General features: G+C 41.3%; 1 protein-coding gene across 2 annotated transcripts; it reads left to right on the plus strand.

Moving 5' to 3' along the window:
* Positions 1-5,322: 5,322 nt before the first annotated feature.
* Positions 5,323-18,724, plus strand: CMTM6 (CKLF like MARVEL transmembrane domain containing 6). Of its 2 annotated transcripts, none has more exons than XM_030009998.2 (4): positions 5,323-5,576; positions 11,425-11,601; positions 12,507-12,605; positions 14,087-18,724. In XM_030009998.2, the coding sequence occupies exons 1-4, from the start codon at positions 5,460-5,462 to the stop codon at positions 14,234-14,236; spliced, it is 543 nt and encodes a 180-aa protein (XP_029865858.1). In that variant the 5' UTR covers positions 5,323-5,459; the 3' UTR covers positions 14,237-18,724. The 2 variants fall into 2 exon arrangements, with proteins under 2 accessions (XP_029865858.1, XP_029865859.1); XM_030009999.2 differs by lacking the exon at positions 5,323-5,576 and adding an exon at positions 5,969-6,448.
* The last annotated feature ends 987 nt before the right edge of the window (positions 18,725-19,711 follow it).

Consider the following 19,711-nt stretch of genomic DNA (forward strand, 5'->3'; position numbering starts at 1 on the left):
ACTGATCAAATGATTGCCAAGAGACTTCTTTAATGAGTTCAGGTTTTCTAGGATTTTTTAATCAACAAGTCTTATGTTAATTTCTCTGATTATTTGGAAAACTTCTGAAACACTGAAGAGGAGAGGGTAAACCCTCTTTGTTTTGAATATGTTGGTACTCTTCTCCAATTTCTGCATTCTGTCGTGGTTCTAGTGAATTACATCTGTATTTTCAAAATGCCTAAATTTACTTAACATACGTTCTGTTGCGTGTTGAACTCCCTGAAGTTAAGCATACTTGTTAAAATTGACTCAAGAATATTGAATTGTGGGCTGACAAGTTTCAGTAGAGAATCTTAACTATGGATGAATTGTTCAAACTGGAGTCCTTAAAATTTTGCTTATGGCAGTGATTCAGTAAAGGTGGCATGTGGGGAAATGCATGACCTGCTGATGAACAACTGTATAGAATAAATTATGTCTTGAAGGAAAAAAATTAAGCTTCCAATCACGGGTGCATGGCATGCATCAGTATCAGAAGAGTTATCCGGATTCTGTATGTAAACTTCTTGAAACAGAATTTGAAATGTGCTTGAGAGAATGCAGTGGTATGAGAGAATGCAGAATACAACTGCAGTGGTATGTGTTGGTGGGGTGAAACTTTGGATTTTAGGGCAACATCTTAAACTAGTTGGTACTGTCCAGGTGTTTGAGAGAAAACTTTAGTTCCTGCAGTCTTTCAGTTCATTTGAGCATCTGTCAAAGCACAGCACCCTTTCCGAAGCTGGAAAACTAGACATGTAATATATTAAGACCAGTTGCACTAGGTGCCCTTTTGTGGAGGCTGGGACAGGGGAAAACCTTCTAATGACTCATTATAATTTCACTTCTTAAAACAGTTGGCAGAATGTCACTTCTGTATATTTAAAGCTTCTAAATGGATTTCTTCCCTAAACCCTGATAGCTCTTTGGTTTTGTTTTTTGTTTTTTTTTTTTATTATTATTATTTACAAATTATTATTTACAAAAATGCTGTCTCCCTGCTGTGCCTTTTGATTCTACAGGACTGAAGTAGCCTGCTTCCCTCCTTAAAGTTCAAATTCTCTTAATGCTGCTGTCACTATCTCTACAGCCTGCTCACACTGTTTTGGGGGGGGCAGGAGACTTTTAAGGTGTCTTTACCACATAAGGAAAACATCTGAGAATGTGCTTCTGTGTAACCTGATGGCTTTGGCTTCTTGCTTCCCTCTGATGAGACCAAAACTACTGGGCTGGTTGCTTTGTCCTCTTGAGTTACAATCCCCCTGACTACTGCTTTGATGAGAGTAGACCATTAAGGTGGGATTTACCAGTACTATCCCTGTTCTCCTTCCTTCACCATCAAGTCAGGCACCAAAACCAAGAAAGAAATAAATTGGGTAAAACAGTGAAGCTAATTTGGCAATGATACTTCTGCATAATCCTTTATTGTGCTTTCGTGCCCTGAACTGTAGATGGGTTAGGTTTGTGATGACCCCAATTTTGAAAAGAATAATAGCATGAATAACTTTAATTTTGCTTCTAATCACTCTTGTGTGCCTTTAATTCTTTAGTATATAATTCATTTGGTACAAAGTGTCAGTCTAGCACACAAGAAAGCAAAGAAGTAATACAATGATTTTTCATAAAGAACAATTAATACTTTTTAAATGCTTTGCAGTATGAATAGTGCAAACCCACTACAAAATAAATAAACCAAATAAGCTCCTTTAGACTTTCAGGGCTAGTTCTGTGTAGACAAGGAGCCGATTAACTTCAAACTAAACTGTTTGGGGGGAATTTTACAAATCTTCTCTTCTTCCTCCTCTCTACCATGTTCCTCTATCAGTTCTTTGAGTATACTGGTTGTAATAAAGCTGTTCTGCAGATTTTAAGCTTGAAAATCTTGACTAAATGGCCACTTTATTTCCAGACACTTCATATTTTTTGGCTGAAAATGGCAGTCTCTGAAATGTGCATGTGACTTTTAGGTTATAGGGACTGGCTACCATACTATACTAACCTTAAATTTCTAGTGATGCAGCTGAAATCCAAGTACCAGCCTGCTGGGCTGCAGTCTCTTGGGGAGCAAATTTAATTTGCAGGACTGTTGCCTATCGAATACCTCATGGCTGTATGCTTCTCTGTGCCATGCAGACACATGCAGAAAACCACTGACAGAGTTGGCCTAACCCTGCATTTGGGAAATATGAAGAGTTGAGCGGTTTTTTTTTTTCTCTTGTGCCATAAGGGATACTCAGAAATAGCTCTTTAAAATGCTAGTTCTTCAGCTGTTTAAAAATCACACATTCTAGCATGTTAGTATGGTGATGGGGGGGTTGTGAAGTTCAGTTGCAATACTGAGCCCAAAAATAGAGCCTCAAGAGCTGAAGAAGCTTCAGCAGATGCAACATGTTCAAGTCTTTTCTGAGCTCTTTGTCACAGTACTTGGAATATTCCATTTGCTAGCTAGTCATCCTGTATTTACTTCATGTAATACATAGGGCTAGAGTCGTGAACAAAAGCTGTTGAGATCCCTGTGTGGGAACACCAGAACTGAGACCAGGGAGAAAGCCATGCCTCCAACTGGCTGACTTCAGTGGAGCTCCCCAAATTGTGCCGTAGCAATAAACCACACCACCCTTCAAATGAAAACAAGTCTGGCTCCTTCAGTGGTTTGGACTTTTAAGTTGCTTTCCCATTCCTCTACTTCCTTCTCCCTCACCTTCTGAGAATAAAAACAAAAAAAAAACACAACTGCATTTATGAACATGGGAAAAGGAGAATATTAATTCCTGAGGTCAGTGGAGCCCTGTTGCCAATTCTGAGTGTGAGGGACTTGGGCTTTAGCATTGTACTGTAACACAACACAAAGCTAGTGCCAAAGAGCCACCGGGGCATCACTTTATGAAAACAGTGGTGCAGCTCTGGCCTGTATCCACCTTATTCCAGCGGTTTGCATTTATTCACCTGCTTCAAGGAGCTCCAGTCACATTTTTTTGTAAATTATTTCAACACCAGTGGCAAGGAGCGGTAACTGTCATACAGCTATACTGTGTACAGTGTATGTTATCTTCCCCTAATGAGGTGGCTTTCTCAACTTAATTGGTATTACTTTTTGGTCACTATGGTGGGTGTCTTTGGAGATGTAATGAGGGAGAAAACTAGGTCACTCATCACTAATGTGCTTCCATGGATCTCTCCCACTCTGCCTGCCTGACTGGAGATGTTACCGTAGTTCAGGATCTAACTCCAGGGCTGCTTCTCTGCCATCATGTCCTGCCTTTAGCTCTGGTCCTGCCATTCCAGCAGAGGCTGTGGAGGGTTAGGAAAGACTTCTCTTTTTGGAAAACTCTGTCAGGTGTAGCACATAAACAGAAGGAAATGAACAGATGTACATCTGGAATGAGATTTCCATTACATTACAGCCAGCTAATTACAGTTATTTGCATTAAACAGGCTTGTTATTTATCGTAACTGTTGTTTTGATTTGCATTCCCTCTTTAAAGGAGAGATACTGTACTTGAAAGACAGTGCTGATGAAAAGGGTGAAGAACACCTGCTGTTTGTGTGAATAGCAGCATTTGTACGTTTTAACATAATGCTTGAAGTATTTTTAAGCTATCAGGTCCTATGCTGTTGTCCAGTTTTCATTCCTTCTCTGTCACATGATCTTACAGTTCCTGTAGCTTTGCTGTTGTTTTGCTTTTCCTGCACCTCCTTATAAATAAATAAATAAAGTGGCCTAAATAAGTTAGGCTTTAAATGGCAAGCTAGCCTTTATAATTCATGCATCATTGACATGTATTTCCTGGAGAAGGCCTGAACAGGAAAAACTCGTAAAGACAGCAGTAGCTAGAAAAAGGTTGCTGTATATTTTATCTTTTGTAGGCTTGTCTTGTGTTTCTGTGACTCCTTGAAAAACAGTCTCTCCTCAAGACAGTTGTCGTCAATACTAACATCTGTGTTCATAATCTAGCAATGCTGCATCAAGACACTGGTAAAGATTCAAAAGGGAACAACTACAAAATAGCCTTAGATGCTACCGAACACCTGAAAAGAACAGACAATTGCTTCTACCTCTGTTAAGTCCTGTCTCCCTCAGACCACAGCACAGCCTAGTCACACACTTTGTGGCTTTCAAATTATTCAGCCAGTTTTGAGATATTATCAAGGAAGAAAACAAAACAAAAAGGGAATTTCCTTCAGAAGAGAGATGCCAGCCTCTGTAATGTGATCTTATTTATAATGTACATATTTTAAAAAAAGGTAATGAAGGCACTGGGGACTCCTAAGTGGTAACAGTAAATGTTACTGACTACACCTACCTGCTCAGTCCTGCAGTCTGGGATTGTGCCAGAGCTACATTAGACTCATCCCAACGCCAGGCAGAAGCTAGGGCACACCCATGGCAATACCTTACTTATTTTAGTGGAAACTCCCATACCTTGGGAATTGCGGGACTTGCCCTGCTCATTTGCCTCTCAAGCCAATTCCTGCAGCTGAACATAATTTATGGCACGGACAAGTCTGTATCATCCTGCCTGGTGACCCTACATGTTCCCCTGGCTTGTGTTGTCTTACTGGGAGGTCAGGTGTATGGCCTGCTGGTACGCATTCAGCACAGAGTGTGGCCCAACTGCTTTTATCTGGCCCATACTACTCCACCTGTCCAGTTAACAGTGGCCCTTGGTGGAGTTAAAAATAGCACCTGCCTCATGGGTCACTGTAGCACACATCCTTCCACTTCCCTGTGAGGTTCTGAAGAGAGGCAGTGTCTGAACAGCCTGCTCTGTTCCGTAGGCACGTATGAAGCAAATTGTCAACTTTTCTATCAGTAGACTGTATTTGACTGAATTCGAGTGAAGTATATCTGAACTTGACTATGAAGGACCATAATAGTTCTGTGGATAACACATTAATAATACAGAAGTGAATGTAACACACCTTTGCTTACATACAATGGGCTTGATCTACTCTTACATAGGCACCAAAAGCTGTTTAAAAGTCGATCTGGGCAAAGGTGTGGAAGTGTATTAGTAGAGATTCCCCAGGGACACTCATTGGTTTTCTCTCATTGACAACAAGGAATATAAGCTGGGAAAGCTTTGGCTTAAAAAATCCTTCTGATGTCGTAATCTCGTGGGACAACAGGCAAGTAAATAATCGTGTAAACTCTTCCCAATAAGCACCCGTTACCAAACTGAGAACAGCCCCAAGCCTGAGGCGACCCCTGCGCGACTGCCCCGCGGCCCCCCAGCCCCCGCGGCCCGCCGTCCCCCTCCCGCCTCCCTCGGCAGCCCCGGCCGCCGGCGGGGGGCGATGGCGCTCGCCGCAGGAAGCGCCTTTGTCCCGCCGGGGCCTAGGCGGGCCTCCGCCGCCGCCTTCCCCTTCTCCTTCCCCGCCCCCGCCGCCCTTTTGCTTTCGCTTTCCCCCAGCTGGCGGCCGGCGGCGGCGCGGCCATGGACAACGTCTACAACGAGACCACCGAGCCGCAGGCCAAGCCGTCCCGCCGCCCCTTCGGCTGCACCCTGCGGCACCTGCGCGGATGGCGGCTGCCGATCAAAGCCCTCCAAGCGGTGAGTCCCCTCCTCGCCTCCCCTCAGCCCCGCCGGGAAGCGGCGGGCGCGGCCGGCGGCGAGCCAAGGCGGGGGAGCGGGGCCAGGGCGGCCGTTGCCGCCCGCCGGCGGGCGGTTGCTGACTGACTGACTGACCGACTGACCGCCCGCCCGCCCGCGCACCTCCGCGGGCAGCGGCCGTTCTCCCTCCCCCACCCGCCGTGGCCGGGGACGTGCCGGGCCTTGCGCGGAGCGAGCAGCCCCTGGCAGAACGGCTGCCCGGCGGAGCGGGGAGAGGCCGAAAGTCTCACCGAGGTGGCCGCGCCCGGGTGCGCGGGGCTGGGACCGGCCGGGCGGGCGGCGGAGTGGGGGCGAGCAGCTGCTACCGCGCCGCCGGCTGTCGCCCGCGTCCTTTACAGGTGTCCCTACTTGCCGAAGGTGCAACTTTGGTACAGAAATGGGCGTGTTACCATGACCTCCGGCTTTGGGGCGATCCTAAAAACCCGCCTCTTAAAAAACTAAACTCTTCAGTGGCAAAGCGCAGGCTGGGGGAGACGGCCGTACGCAGGCTTCAGGGGAGTCGTTTCTGTCGGTCAGGAAGGGGCTCGCTCCACCCGAAAGCCTGACTTCAGAGGTACCGCAGGCAGAGCCGGCCTCTGCTCTTCGTCACTAAAGCTGCGCAGACTTGTAACGCAGCTGGAAAGCTGGCATGGTGTCTTATAATACCATCGTCTGTACAGGTTCAGGTTATTTTATGGTGGGGAAATGACAGCCGTGTTCCTTTTTCATGTTCCAGCTCCGGGAGCAGGTGCTGACATCTGATGGTTGCGTGCGTCATGCGACCAAGGTTCGGTGCTGCAGCCTGTGTGGTTCACCTGCCTGCTGTCATTAAGGTTAAAAATCAGAGGGAAGCCTCACAGGAAACTTAGTATTTTCTTCTGAGGGCCACGTTGGATGAAAACAGGAGGTAGAAGCCTTTGGTTGAACCTCAGGGTAGGACAGTAGAACTGGGAAGGGCTTGCTGGGTCATCAGATCTGACCTCCCTCTTCTGCCGCCCCTGCAGCCCGTTTGTAAGTTTATGACGCTGCACTGCCTGTGCTAAAGCTCATTTCTTCCATGATTCATGGTGGAAAATTGCACTAGAAATGTGCAGTGTTGATGGTGGCCTATTGTATGAGAGACATCGCAGTCCATCACTTCGTGTCGGGCAGTCCTGTGCCCACCAGGAAATAGAAGGCTTATATTCTGCTTGCGTTTTGCTATGTGTAACGATATTCCCGAACGCATTCAGCAGTTGAGTGCGTGATTCAGACTCCCATTTGTTCTACGCTCCGCGATGGGCTCTTCCAAAATGTGCCAGTGTGACTGCTGATGAGGATGGGAGGAGCATCATTCTTAAGTACTGGCAGAGAGGCAGTGAAACTGACAGTGGGAAAGGGCGGCTGACTGTAAATGTGTGTCAGGGTACGTTTTCCAGCCAACAAAGTGGCTTTTTAGTCAGATGTCTCATGCTCATGGGAATTGTAGGTGATTTCCAACCCTTTCTCATTATTTCATCATCGCAGAAAAGAGAACATTTGGTTTTTAACCTTTGTTTCGCACACAGTAAAAACCTTCAACCAGAAACATTCTAAGATTCTTGAGTGGTGGTAAAGGTAACAGTAGCGCTGCCAAAAATAATGTTTTCTAAGACTGTTTAAAAATAAATCACACCCAGAAGGCTTTAAATAAGTAAGTATAGTAGGACATAAACTTTACTTCATCTACTGGAAATTAATAAAGTAAGATCTGCTGGCTGTTGCTCCCAGACAAGCAGATCATTTATAGAAGGAGGTTCACCAACTAAAATAAACCATTACATAGGCAAATTTAGTGGTGTACCAAAGTCTTAAACTGTTTACCTGAACAGAGGCATTATTTAAAAAGCTTTCTAGGTAGCAAAAAGGAAAATTATGATTATCCTAAACAGGATGGGTAGCTGCTTGATATGCTTCTAAAGAATTAGCAGTTTATGGCCTGTACCTGTCCTTCAATGACAGGAAAAAGAAAATGGAGTTATAGTCGTTCACCTTCCTAATTTCCAACATTTTTTCCTTCCCCTTTTGTATCCCTTTATCAAAACACACAGATCTTGGAGTTCTTTGTCAAAACACTTTAAACAAGCCCCAGAAGTTCCTCAAGGTGGAAGCCTCAGTATCAGCAGGAAGAAAAATGTTCCTGTTTTGGGAAAGTGTTGATTTTTGGAAGTGCCAGTGATGGTGATGGTCATTATCATCTATCAGCCTTGTGTTACAGTAGTGGTTGTTATTGGAATTATGCACTGATAAGCACTGGTGTGGACTGCTAAACAGGGTCTTGCACTCAGAAAACCAGCTGTCTTCATTATAGAAGTGATCAAGTGTTTCACAAAATACTGTGAACTGACCTGCAGAAAACTGGTTTCTAGACCTTAGAAATGCTTTTCTTCTGATTAATAATGCCTTACATTGTAATATTAGTCTGTTTTTTAAAGCTTTTTGGGAAAATGAAATAAGGAAAATGTAACTGCCAAAAGGATGCTGGGAGGCATGCTTACTGCGTGGGTTTCTAGACTGTTGGTTTTTTTTTATATAGGTGGAATGTTTTTGTTAGTCTATGACTGGTTCAGATTCTGCACAAAGGTAAATGGCACAGCACATATTGTGCCAAGACTGAGGTAGAAATGAATTCTTATCTAAAACAGAAATACCTGTCATCAACTATTGTTTCACTCCTACAATTCTCCTTTCCAGTTAGGGCATTTTGGTTATTCAGTCTTAAACATCTGCTCTTTTTCTGAGCTGTTCACTTCCTATATTAGCCCTGATTGAGGAGACCTACAGAATTAATATGTGCACCCATCTCAATTAGAAGATTTTGTACTAGAAACTGCTGAGCATTTTCAAAGGCCTGTTGGAAAGTTCATTGATCTGCTTTTTTTTCGTAGCATTCTTTTGTAGCCTTTCAGTTATTAAATCTACTTTAGAAACTTGACACTTGTGTAGAAACTTCCAACAGTAATGTCGGTAGTAATGAATAAGTTCTTGCTGATAAGGCACAGATAAAGATGTTTAATTTCAGGTGTACATATGGACAGTTAGGACTAATAATTTAAAAAAAGACGTTAAAAACTGCGTCTCCAACGATGCTTTTCCCTTTACAGCAAGCAGTGCATGCATATGGCGACGTGTGGATTTTCCTGCAGGAACCAGCAAGCCTGGTGCCAGCCTGTCTGTGTCCCTGTGCGCCCCTCTGCAGCCCTTGCTTGCTCCGATCTGTGCCCTGACCTACCTGCCGGGTAATCTCTGCCTGCCCACTAACACTGGCACTGCACCTGCAGCAGTGCAGGGCTCTGGGCAAGAGGGAGGGAAGGTGCCGGCTGCCTGCTTTTGTCTTCAGGTGTTACCCTGGGCTTCAGGGTGAAAGAAGCTCTGCCCAGAAGATTTAGCTGTCCAGAAAATGAGGAACTACTGAGCTGCCCCTCTTCACTTGTTATTGACAGCTCAGACAAAAGCAGTAGTGATATTCTGGGCATCAGCTGCTAGGGATTCTCCATGGGATCGGTGTGGAGAAGGCAGATATAAAAACAAAACAGAAGGAGCGTTGGCTGCTTCATATAAGCCTGTAGAGGTCTGCGCTCATCCCAGGACTAATGCTGACAGATGAAGTTGGATCTCCAGCAGAACGGTTCTTGGGAAACTGAATGAAATGTGGAATCTCCTGGCTTGTTTTAAGTGGCTCATGTATTTATGCTGTATCTAATAGCGGGATGTTACTAAAATGCAGATGAATAATAGAGACAATAATCTTCTGGCTAATACTAGTAAAAACTTCTTGCTATGTTATATAGCTGTAACTATATAAACTGAAATTAGGAGCTACTTTTTTAGTGGTATTTAAAAGTGGTTTTGTTTTTTTTTGTAGTAGGACAACAGAGTAATCCCTTTCGTTTCTCAGAGTGATATCAAGAAGCAAGTTAAGAAATCCAAGCAGAACTCTCTGGCAGCTTATAAATGTGCTGTTGATACACTACTTTAATCAAAGTTCTTCAAGCCAAAGCTTTTTTAATGATGTACTCTATTTTGTTATTCAGCTTATTAATAAAAAATTGAATATTAACTTCGACAAGTCCCACATAGGACTCCACTTGGTAAATCTCACTTATTTGACACTGAACACTTTATAGCTAAGCTACTCTTTGAGTGGGATTTTTTTTCTACTTGTTTGGACACTCAGCGGAGAGTTTTTTTTCAGTTATTTAGATCATATTATGGTTATCTGGGCTTATAAATTCTTTTAAGGACAGGTTTACTTCCTTTCTGTTCTGTTTCATCCCAGGTGAAAGTGATGGCATTCAGTTTTCAGTGCTGATAAAAAAAGCTAGAACTATGCATGAAAATGTATCTCACGCTTTAGCTGATGTTGTGAAAAAATGTGAAATTGAGAGTCATTGGACGCAGCTGTAAGCAAATTTTTTGAAATGCAAAAAAATACTTAAAAATTGGAAATTCCGAGTTCAAAACATTCTTCGGACAGCCATTGTAGTCACTGTTTTAGGTGCAAAGGCTGCTGAGAAGTTTGCCTTGCCAGCCGCTGCGGAAGAGAAGGGAAGTATGTGGAGACGTGATAGTAATATTGCAGTTGCCCAGCTCCAGTTCTTTCCCTTTCTGAGATCCTGTTTACTTTATATGATTGCAGTGTTTTCAAAACATGATGCTTTGAAGTACCCTTATGAGGTCTGGCTTAGCAGGGGGAATTTACAGTTCCCAGGTGCTAAATTATTGTTCTTAGTTTTACTGTCAGAAAACTGAAACCAAAGGCTGGTGGTTATTTTCCAAGAACAGTTTTGAGTTTTAGAATTTGATTTTTTACTTTTTTAAAGAAGAACTGTCAACTTCAGTATTGCCCATATACTCTTACTAAAAATATGATCATCATCCTTCTGTCAGTCTCAATTTTATGACTGTGTCTGATTCCTACTAATGGTTTTGTTTTAATTTGGTGAACTCCTTAGTACAAGGATCTGTAATGCTGTGTCAACTTTATGGGATGAAGGAAATTAGCAGGAAGTAGCCAAAATGAGAGAACATTTAAATAAAACAGTATTCTTTCTTGTACACTAAAATAGTAGAAAATCCAGCAGCAGGTTTATGGTGACTGTACAGGAATTAACTCACATTCTTTCCTCAAAACATAATCTGGCAACAAGGTGAACGTAAGCTTCTACATAGATTAAGCACTGTCCAACATAGTTAAACGTAGTTTAAAGTTTTGGTTCCTACAAGTACAGCTGAGCTTCTGTCGTTACTGGGTCATAAGCACATGAGCTATTAGCTACATGCACTTTCTCTGAAGTTTTATTAAGGGAGGTAACGTCAGCTGTAAACGTTCAGGGAGGTAGCTGACTGTGTCAATGCCATCCAATTTCCCCCTCTGCCCTGAACCCAAATGCATTTAAAATTAAGTGCAGTTGTAAGTACTAAGCAATAGTATTTTTGCTCGTTCTGAGTGGGATGTGTGCTCTCCACGCTGCCTGCCCTGTCTGCTTCCAACTGGCAGTCGCACAAAACCACAAATCAGGAATCTTGACTGCCTAATCAAGAAGCCTGTATTTGGCGGTGTGTGCTCAGCTTACCTGAGTGTAGTTTATTGACCAACTTTTAACAGCAAGTGTAAACCATGTCACTGTGATTATTTCTGCCTGTAAGAAAATAGTGCAGAATTTTACCGGGTTCTTTGTAGAGTGAGGATTTTTCTTACAGCTGTCTTTATTAACGTTCATATCAGAGATGTCTATTTGCTGAAGATATTAAGAGACTTGATCCAACTCAAGCATGTTTTTGTTTGCAGATTCTCTCTCTTCTGGCTGTTATTTGTGAAGAAATTGTGGAGGGTTGTATCAAGTGTGGTGGACTTTACTTCTTTGAATTCACAAGCTGCAGTGCCTTTCTTTTGAGCCTTCTGATCCTGTGTGTGTATTGCACTGATGTATATGAAACATTTGGGGAAGATAAAGTACAGACAGTGGTAAGGATTTTTTTTTTTTTTTTTTTAAACAAACCATTTCTTGTAAGTGCTTAAAGACTACTGCGGAGTAAAAAGGCTACACAGAATGAATCTCCTCTATTTAAAGGGTAGATTAAAGTAGCTTATAGTTAAAAAATGAGTCAACTTTGAGAGTCCCTTTTATATTAACAACTTTTTCCAAAATTGTCATGTTGGTTACCTGCAGGATTTTAGAACTTGTGTGAAAGTCTTTCACACAGACTAATACTACTGTGTAGTCATTGCATATATGTACGTACATGGAACACAGTTTACTGCCAGCATGGTACTTGTAACTTGCCTGTTTACCCTATTTTCCTACTGGGTGTAGCCTACCTCCTTTTTGGTAATAATCATACTCGTTACAGTTTATGCTTTTATATTTCAGAAGATCCAGCAGTGGCACAAAGTTGCTCTGTAAAGTCAGTAAGAATATTACACTGTCTTATGAGTGTCCCTTCCTATTTGTCTTCAGAGCAAACAGTAGGTTTTTTACATGAAGGTACAGATAGGGGAGTGTAGTAAGAGAGTTGAATGAACACATTTACTTACAGGTTTCTGATTTCCCATATGTTTTGCATAGGGAATAATGCTAGCGTGGTTGACCTGAGCTTGAATTTGATTGTGAAAAAAGTTGGGTGAAATGAATGAAATACTTAAAGACAACAAAAACAGGGGAGTATGTCATGCAGACTCTTTTAAATAGTTGATTATGTTGAATGTTGTTTGGAATATAGCTGTACAATATATTTTCTGAAGCTCCCACTATCACCAAAGTTTCCAAGCATAAATTCACTGGTAGGTTAACTCGGCTGCTGTTATGATGCTTGTTCTTTTTCAGGTAGTATATCTACAATTCTATAACATTCATTTTTTTATATTTGCAGAATTTATGGACCATGCGAGCCATAGCTGTCTGTTTTCTGTTAGCATCAATAGTGCTTGCTGCGACCATCTCTGGGTCTGCTGTTGAAAATGCTGCATGTGTAAGTCTTAAAATTGCATCATTTACTTTGTGTTTATCTTGTATGTGAATTTCTCTGCCCTCTAAACCTCACTGAATTTGCAGGGAAGAAACTGGGCAGGGAACAGAATTCAGTGCATTGTGATGTTTCAGGAGGAATTAGCTATTTTTAAGACCTTCCAGAAACTTAACTGCAGGAAATCCAAAGAGCGGGCATTCCTCAGGATTGCTGGAAAGCTCTGCATGCACTTGCAGCTCCCCAGTGTTTGTGGCTTGCTTCTGGTTTCCTCAGACTTCACTGCCTTGGCTCTGTATTATTCCCCGTTGTCTGTCACTGTTTTGATGCTGCCATCTCTCACAGCTTCCCCAGTTCTCTGATATCTGAAATGCCTACTTTTTTCCTCAATTGTCCTTTCATAATGCCACCTCCTCACAAAGTCAGCAAGAAACCATGCCTTTTATCAGGCATTATAAAGCATATGTGAAGAATGCTGACTTGCAAAGGCTGCAGTAAGAGCAGCAGTTTCCTCAGTGACAGAAATAGAAGCGCAACAGGGCATGCATCTCCCGGGGGACACTGAAGAGGCTTTGGGATGCTGTGGATCTCATAATTCCTCACTCATTTGGCACTTCTTTTGAATAACCTTGGAATTGTGAATATGTGAGTTTAAAAGATAAATTTTTATTTTATTCTTGAATGAGAAAAAATGAGTTAGGAAAGAAAGCAAAATAATTCTGTTCCATAGGCAGCACAAGCTATTAGAGATACACACTTTTGTATAGTCATCTTCTGTGATGTTGATATATTCAAACCTAATGGTTTGAGTATAAAGTCTTTCAAGTTTTTTTTTCTGGAGTTGGAAAAAAACCCCAACTATTGTGATTTAAGACTTACTAGTGTCAAATTGCTTTGGCCCAAACCAGTTGTGTGAAATTTACGTAAAAGTTAGAATAAGGCATGTGTGTGTATCCTTGTTTGATACAAGCTGCTAAAAACAACCTTCTCCTTACCACTGTCTTGCTATGACTAATAATGAAATGTCATTAACAAAATGTCATTTCATCCCCCCTTGCTGACCCAGTAAGAACTTGCTTAGGCTCTGTGGATCTTATCTCCCTTCACCTTCCACATGTTACTCTTATTCACTTAGTCCCTTTAATCAGCAGCCATCTCTTGGATAAATATTCTGCTATACCACCAATGCCATGCTTCTTTAATAACTAATTTTTGCAATAAAATGAATATACTTTTACTATTAAGGGCTCTTTAGAACATATTGTATGGTTTACACTTGATTAAGAGAATGAGAACTGTAAAAACTTTTGCATTACATGTGCTAGAATTATGATTTCTGATCTGTTTCTAGTTTAAATGGAACTACCGATTTAAGGAGGACTGGAAACTTTATATATAAGCGTTATTAATGTATGTAAATTGTCCAGCAAATCTCTCCAAACAATGTTTGTACATTTAAAAATTATATATTCATTTCACTTTCACAGGTGTTTGGATTTCTTGCAAGTGGTGCATTTTCAGCTGAAATTATTATAGAGTGTTTTCACAGTCGGAAACAAAATGTCGACGGATCCTCTGAAAATCCTGGCAATGCTCAGAGTTACACAGAAAATCAGCCCCTGAATAAACAAAGCTAACTTTCTGGAATTATGTCATTCTTTTTGAATGGAGCAAACTAAAATGAACCTTCAGTGCGCTGTAGGTAACAACTTCTGTCTCCCTTCTCACCAATTTTGTACGCATTGCTCATCACAAATTTTTATAGGTCCTGAGGTCAAGTAATGGCATCTTGAGCATCATGTTCTAAGGTAACTGGTCCTGCTTAATAACTGGTCCTGCTACCTCTCCAGGTGACACACACTAAAAAGACTTCTGTCTAAGTAGAATAACTTAAGGACAACAGTGTGCTGATTCGATTTTGACAGAGGTGACTAATAAAGATTAATGTGTGATGCATAAATTCTGAGCTATAACCTAAAGATATTTTGTGTATAAATGGACCAGATAATTCTGTTATGAGTTATAGATTAGTACAGCAGAATTCATTCTTGTACTTACTGGTCAAACTGTGAATGTAAAAGGGATACCTAATTGGAGCCTAACAGAAATGCTTATCCTTACGTAAGGGGTTTTGTTTTGGTTTTACTATTCATATGTCTCAGTTCTGTCTGTGGAGATCAGTTTAATGGAATAGCGAGTGTAGGGTTTTTATGGGGGGGCTAATGTAATGGTATATTAAGGAGACAGTTTGCACCCCATGATCGTCAAAGTTTGGACTTGTGCGCCAGAATCTTCTTTCAGATTGTTTTGAAAGCTACAAAAGTTGCAGGAAGAAACTTGAAAAGCCAGCTGTGAGAGGAAAAAGATGAAGAATAAATATTTTCACGAAGTAATCCAGAAAGTGGCAATCTGAACATCAATGGGAAAAACGTTACAGCGCGTTGGTACTATCCTGGTGAATATTATTTGCAGGGTTAATACTATCCTGGTGAATATTACTTGCAGGGTTAATACCATATGCAGCTTCTTTTTGCATAGTTAATGGTAAGTATTGCCAGAATGGTTATGGACCCCACCATTTTATTTGTTTATAAATAGGGCACTAGCTTGAGACTTCTTGCTACTAAGGCAGCTGGTAAACGGGTAAATTAGCACTTGTACCCTTGATGTGTCTTAAAAGCGACAGGCTGTATGACTGCAAGAAACACTACTGTTGCAACACATAGCAGACAAGTGACGGACATATCGGACCAGATGTTGATGGCTGTAAAAGAAATGGAGTGGTGAAAAGGCGTTTTTCAAATGTCTGAGGTAGAAGCAAGACTGCTAGCCTTCAAAAGTAAAGCAAATTGCTGTAAGCCAGGAGATGTCCAAAATACCAAAGCAAATGAGAAAAAGCTGATTATGCAAAAACAATTCTTGTTTGAGTGCTCATGATATTTGCTGTGTCTTCCAGGCATTCAGTCCCATTTCATCAATACCCTAGTCTGACAAATTTATAGTCCTGTAACCTGTTGTGGCAGCATTGAGACTAAGCCCTCCAGAAACTGGCTGAGCAAGCTGTATTTGGAAAAGGATGAGGAAGCTGAAAAGGATGAGGAAGCTGTTGTAAGACAAAGGACTGTAAAAGAAGGTCAGAGTTTTTTTCTAGTGCTGCCACTTTCTGATGAATCTGAGTTTGTGATGTTCTCTCTCTAAGCTCTGAGACTTAAGCCTAACACTACACTTTGCTTGGAGGATGTAAAATTTTGACAGGTGGTGTGAAGCATCAAGTTTAAGCTGTAGCTTGGTTTCAGAGCCATGCATAAAAGACATACTTTCCTTCATAGCATTTCCTGCTTTGCAAAGAAGAAATGCTTTTTGGACTGGCTTTTTTTTTTTCTCCTTGTATTTATTAGTGTCCGTTTGCACTAAAACCTGATCTCAGTCTGGGTGTACCGAGCTTGCTGTAGCTGTCTCCGAAAACTGGGTAGATTAGAGATGTTTTGTTTACGAGCAGTGTTACTGGTGATATGAAGCTTGCCATAATGAAAAATATCTCTGCTATGATTTGCAATGTCTTACTTTGGGGATCATGTCCATATCAATGATTAATATTCTAAGAGGTTTTTTCTTTTTTTTTTTTTTATTGCCCAGGATTCTACTGAATTTGTTTTCACATCAAAATGTCTATAGTCTCTAAATCTTGATCTATAATTAAAAGCTGTAAATATAGTGTAAGAGTAACACTCTGCCACTGGTATTTATTAAGCAATGCAGCACCATGACAAGACTTTTATCGTAAGGTAATTTTTCTTGTAATTTTTCTCAGCTTGAAAATATGTGAATAGAGTTCTGGGTTTTGGTTGCTTTTTCTATAGACTTTTCTCCACCTAAGTGCTTTGTTATTGGTGTCCATTCCTGAATTGGAAATAGTGGTACCGACAGGGATCTGTAAAGTCATCTCTCTGCCTCAGCCTCCCTATCTATGATATCTACTGCTGTCACTTCAGAGAGAAACTGAAATACAGAGCAAGTTACCTTTATGAAAAAGTGCCACAAGGAGTTGGTGTTAGAAGAAGTGACTTTGACTGAGATCTCCTGACTCCCATGATCTGGCTATTAGGCTTTTTGAAGCATACTGCCAACCTTTGCAGAACAGTTTGATGGATTCTCTTACTACATACATGCTGGCATCCCTGGCATGTTTTGGGTTGTTAGAGTGAGGGTGTTTTGGCATGTTTTTCATTTTCATTTTAGCTGTTCCAAGTAGGTAGTTTATACCCGTTCTTTCACCAACTGAATGATCCATGCATAGATTGGAGGATCAGATTCCATCTCTGACTGAAAGGGATGCAAGCGTTGCCAGCAGCTAATGAAAACAACAAACGGTAGTCTTTGGGAAACTGGTTAGTTGTTTTCCTGTATATCACAGGAGCTTACTAATAGGAAGAGTCCTGCTATTCTTTACAACGATACACATTGCTCCACTCCAGATGCTGTTTAGCTGGCATTAATCTGTCACATAGTAGTTTAATACTACAAGCAAGTCACATATTGGTTATAGGTTCAAGGCAGTTGCTAAATTGTTGCTTCCAAACCAGTTGTTGGCTAACAAAGCAGTTTCTGCATGGTGGTACTATTAATCCTAGGCTTATTAAGTATGAGGTGTTCTTTTTGTTATGTTTTAAAATAGTTGAGAAGCAGGTTTGCTAGTGTGTATGCTGTTCTCCGCTTCTGTGGGGTCACTTCCTTAACTGCTGGATCAGCTTTCTAAGGTAAAGGGGCAGGTGTGTGTCCCTCCTGGCTCTTCTGCCCTCACAGGCTAGATGGGGGACAGACTTCCTTGCTGCAGTGGCTGAGCAGACTGGTCTCCTGCAGTCTTAATGTGCCCCCTTTGATGCTTCTGGTGTCAGATCCAGGCTTTGAGTGTCTGTCTTTTAATTAGATTGATCCCAGAGAATGGCATTGGAGCTGGATTAAACATCTGGTTTTGCAGGAGCTCTGCATGTGTGGCTGGATGTCTCTTACCCCTCCCGTGCTCTGTCAGCAAAGCAGACTGCTTGTTTCCCAGCCTGCTTCTGATGAAATCAGCCTACTTTATTTAAACCAGCTATTTAAATTGCTTAAATTAAGGTGGCTGATTTTGACTCAAGTGGTTTAGGGATTGTTCAGGAGAGTGGCGAGAGCTCTGGCAGAACTGCTGTTACAAGCAACTGCCTTAAATTTCTTCTTCTGTTTGCAAAGTAACCATCTCTGTACAATCTTAACTGGCAGTGAAACCTGTGGAAAGAAGCAACTGGCCCAGTACGTCTACCTGGGGATTGTCTTCTCCCTTCTTCACCATGGTGCTTGGCAGTGGTGTTGCGAGCCTGCTCAGACACATTAAAAGCTTTCGTCTTTTCCAGTTGAGCCCATCCAAAAATATTTAAAGGCTCTGCACCCACTTTCAGGCTTTGTTTACAGCACCTTGAGAATCAGTGCAGAGGATTCTCCAGGACATGTGAGGACTTGTTGTTAAGTGGCTGGACTGTGAGTTTCTCCTCTGAAAATCTGCACGTGTGTTGTGTAGATTGTGAATGTTCATTTTTGCGTTTGGTGTTTAGCCCACATTAAAATCACAATGCTACCAGTGCCCTTTGTGTTCTAAATATGTGAAGAAATTGTGCCTTCTTGCTTGCACTCTGTGCTTAAAAATAGTGGGGAAGGCTTGTGGTCTGTTACAGTTGAGTTCTACGTTTGCACCCTCCAACTTGAAAAAGCAGTGAGCTATCTCACACAATTCTGAGCTCTGCACAAGATGTTTTTGCATAATGGCTGTCACGGTGATCCTTGTTCAAATTTGTGCAATAAAAATACCAAGCTTTCTACACTGAAGGGAAATATATACTTGGTGAAATGTTTGAATGGTTATATATAAAATTGTAACAAATCAAGATGCTGGTAGTGCCTTTAAGATGGAAATTCATCTTTGTTTTAGTCTATTGCTGTAAACATAAGCAGTTCTCTAGATAGTAAACTTTATGCTGTTCAGAACTATATCACTTTTAATACCTTTGACGATTTAAGTGACTTCTAATGATTATTAAATCAGGATAATAATACAGTGGTTTTATATATATAAAATAAAATTTTTATACAGTCTTGTTGCCAGTGTTGCCTTGAATTTCCATTTAAATAATTTTGAAATGCTTAAATATTTTTCCATTCTAAACCTGTGGTCTTTTTTTAATGTATTATGCTTTTTTGGTTTTAAGAACTTTCTAACATATTTTGTAATCATTTTTAAAATAAAATATTAGTAAAAACTTAAGGGTTTCTCATTTCTGCTGCTATGATTTGGTGTCACTGTGTAGTTCTCCTTGAGCCAACCATAGGAAATAACATCATTCTTTGTTCCTGGTTTGGAGGAAAGAGCTTGCATTGTGTTTGCGTGTTACTGGGGAAGAGGGTCCAGCTTGCAAAACTGGATAATTGTCACTGCAGGTTTCCAGGGGGAAGGTCTGATAAGGTCAGTATTGCCCTCTTACCATAGGGTCCCACCAAATTAGTCTGCAATAGCCTTTACACCTACCATGGTCTGTAGGTTACTGTGACAAGCATAATTCAAGTGCTGCTTTCCTACTGTCTTGATTACTTGGAGCTAGAAAAAAAACAGAGTGGCAGACTTTGTTGAAGGAAGGAGCACAAACTAGCAAAAAGTGTTAAGAGCAAAGAATTTCTTCTGGTGTAGAAAAATGCAGGTGACAGTTACTTGGTTGAGGGGGAGCCACCGGATCCTTTAAAAATGTTTGTCTGATTGTCAGTGGTAGGGGGCGAGGAAAAGGAAATAAACCTGCATGCTTTCTGGCAGGGTAGCTTTTTTGTTTCATAATCGTACAGATTGCTTATTACCTGGTGGTCATCTTGTAAACAGGAGGAGAATGGCACTTTCTTCATTGCCAGCACTGAAATTGGAAAGCCACGGTATATTTTTCTTTATATCATAACATTAAAAGTGAAATTGTCTCTTTGATGAAGTTGCCAGAGATGAGTGTAACCATAAGGATTCATAAGGGAAAAAGGTCTTTAATGCTTTTAATTACATTTGAAAACTAGATGCAAGAAAACAATTGAGGCAAAATGTTGTATTA

The sequence above is a fragment of the Aquila chrysaetos genome, chromosome 3 (assembly GCF_900496995.4).
Source record: "Aquila chrysaetos chrysaetos chromosome 3, bAquChr1.4, whole genome shotgun sequence".
NCBI lineage: Eukaryota > Metazoa > Chordata > Aves > Accipitriformes > Accipitridae > Aquila > Aquila chrysaetos.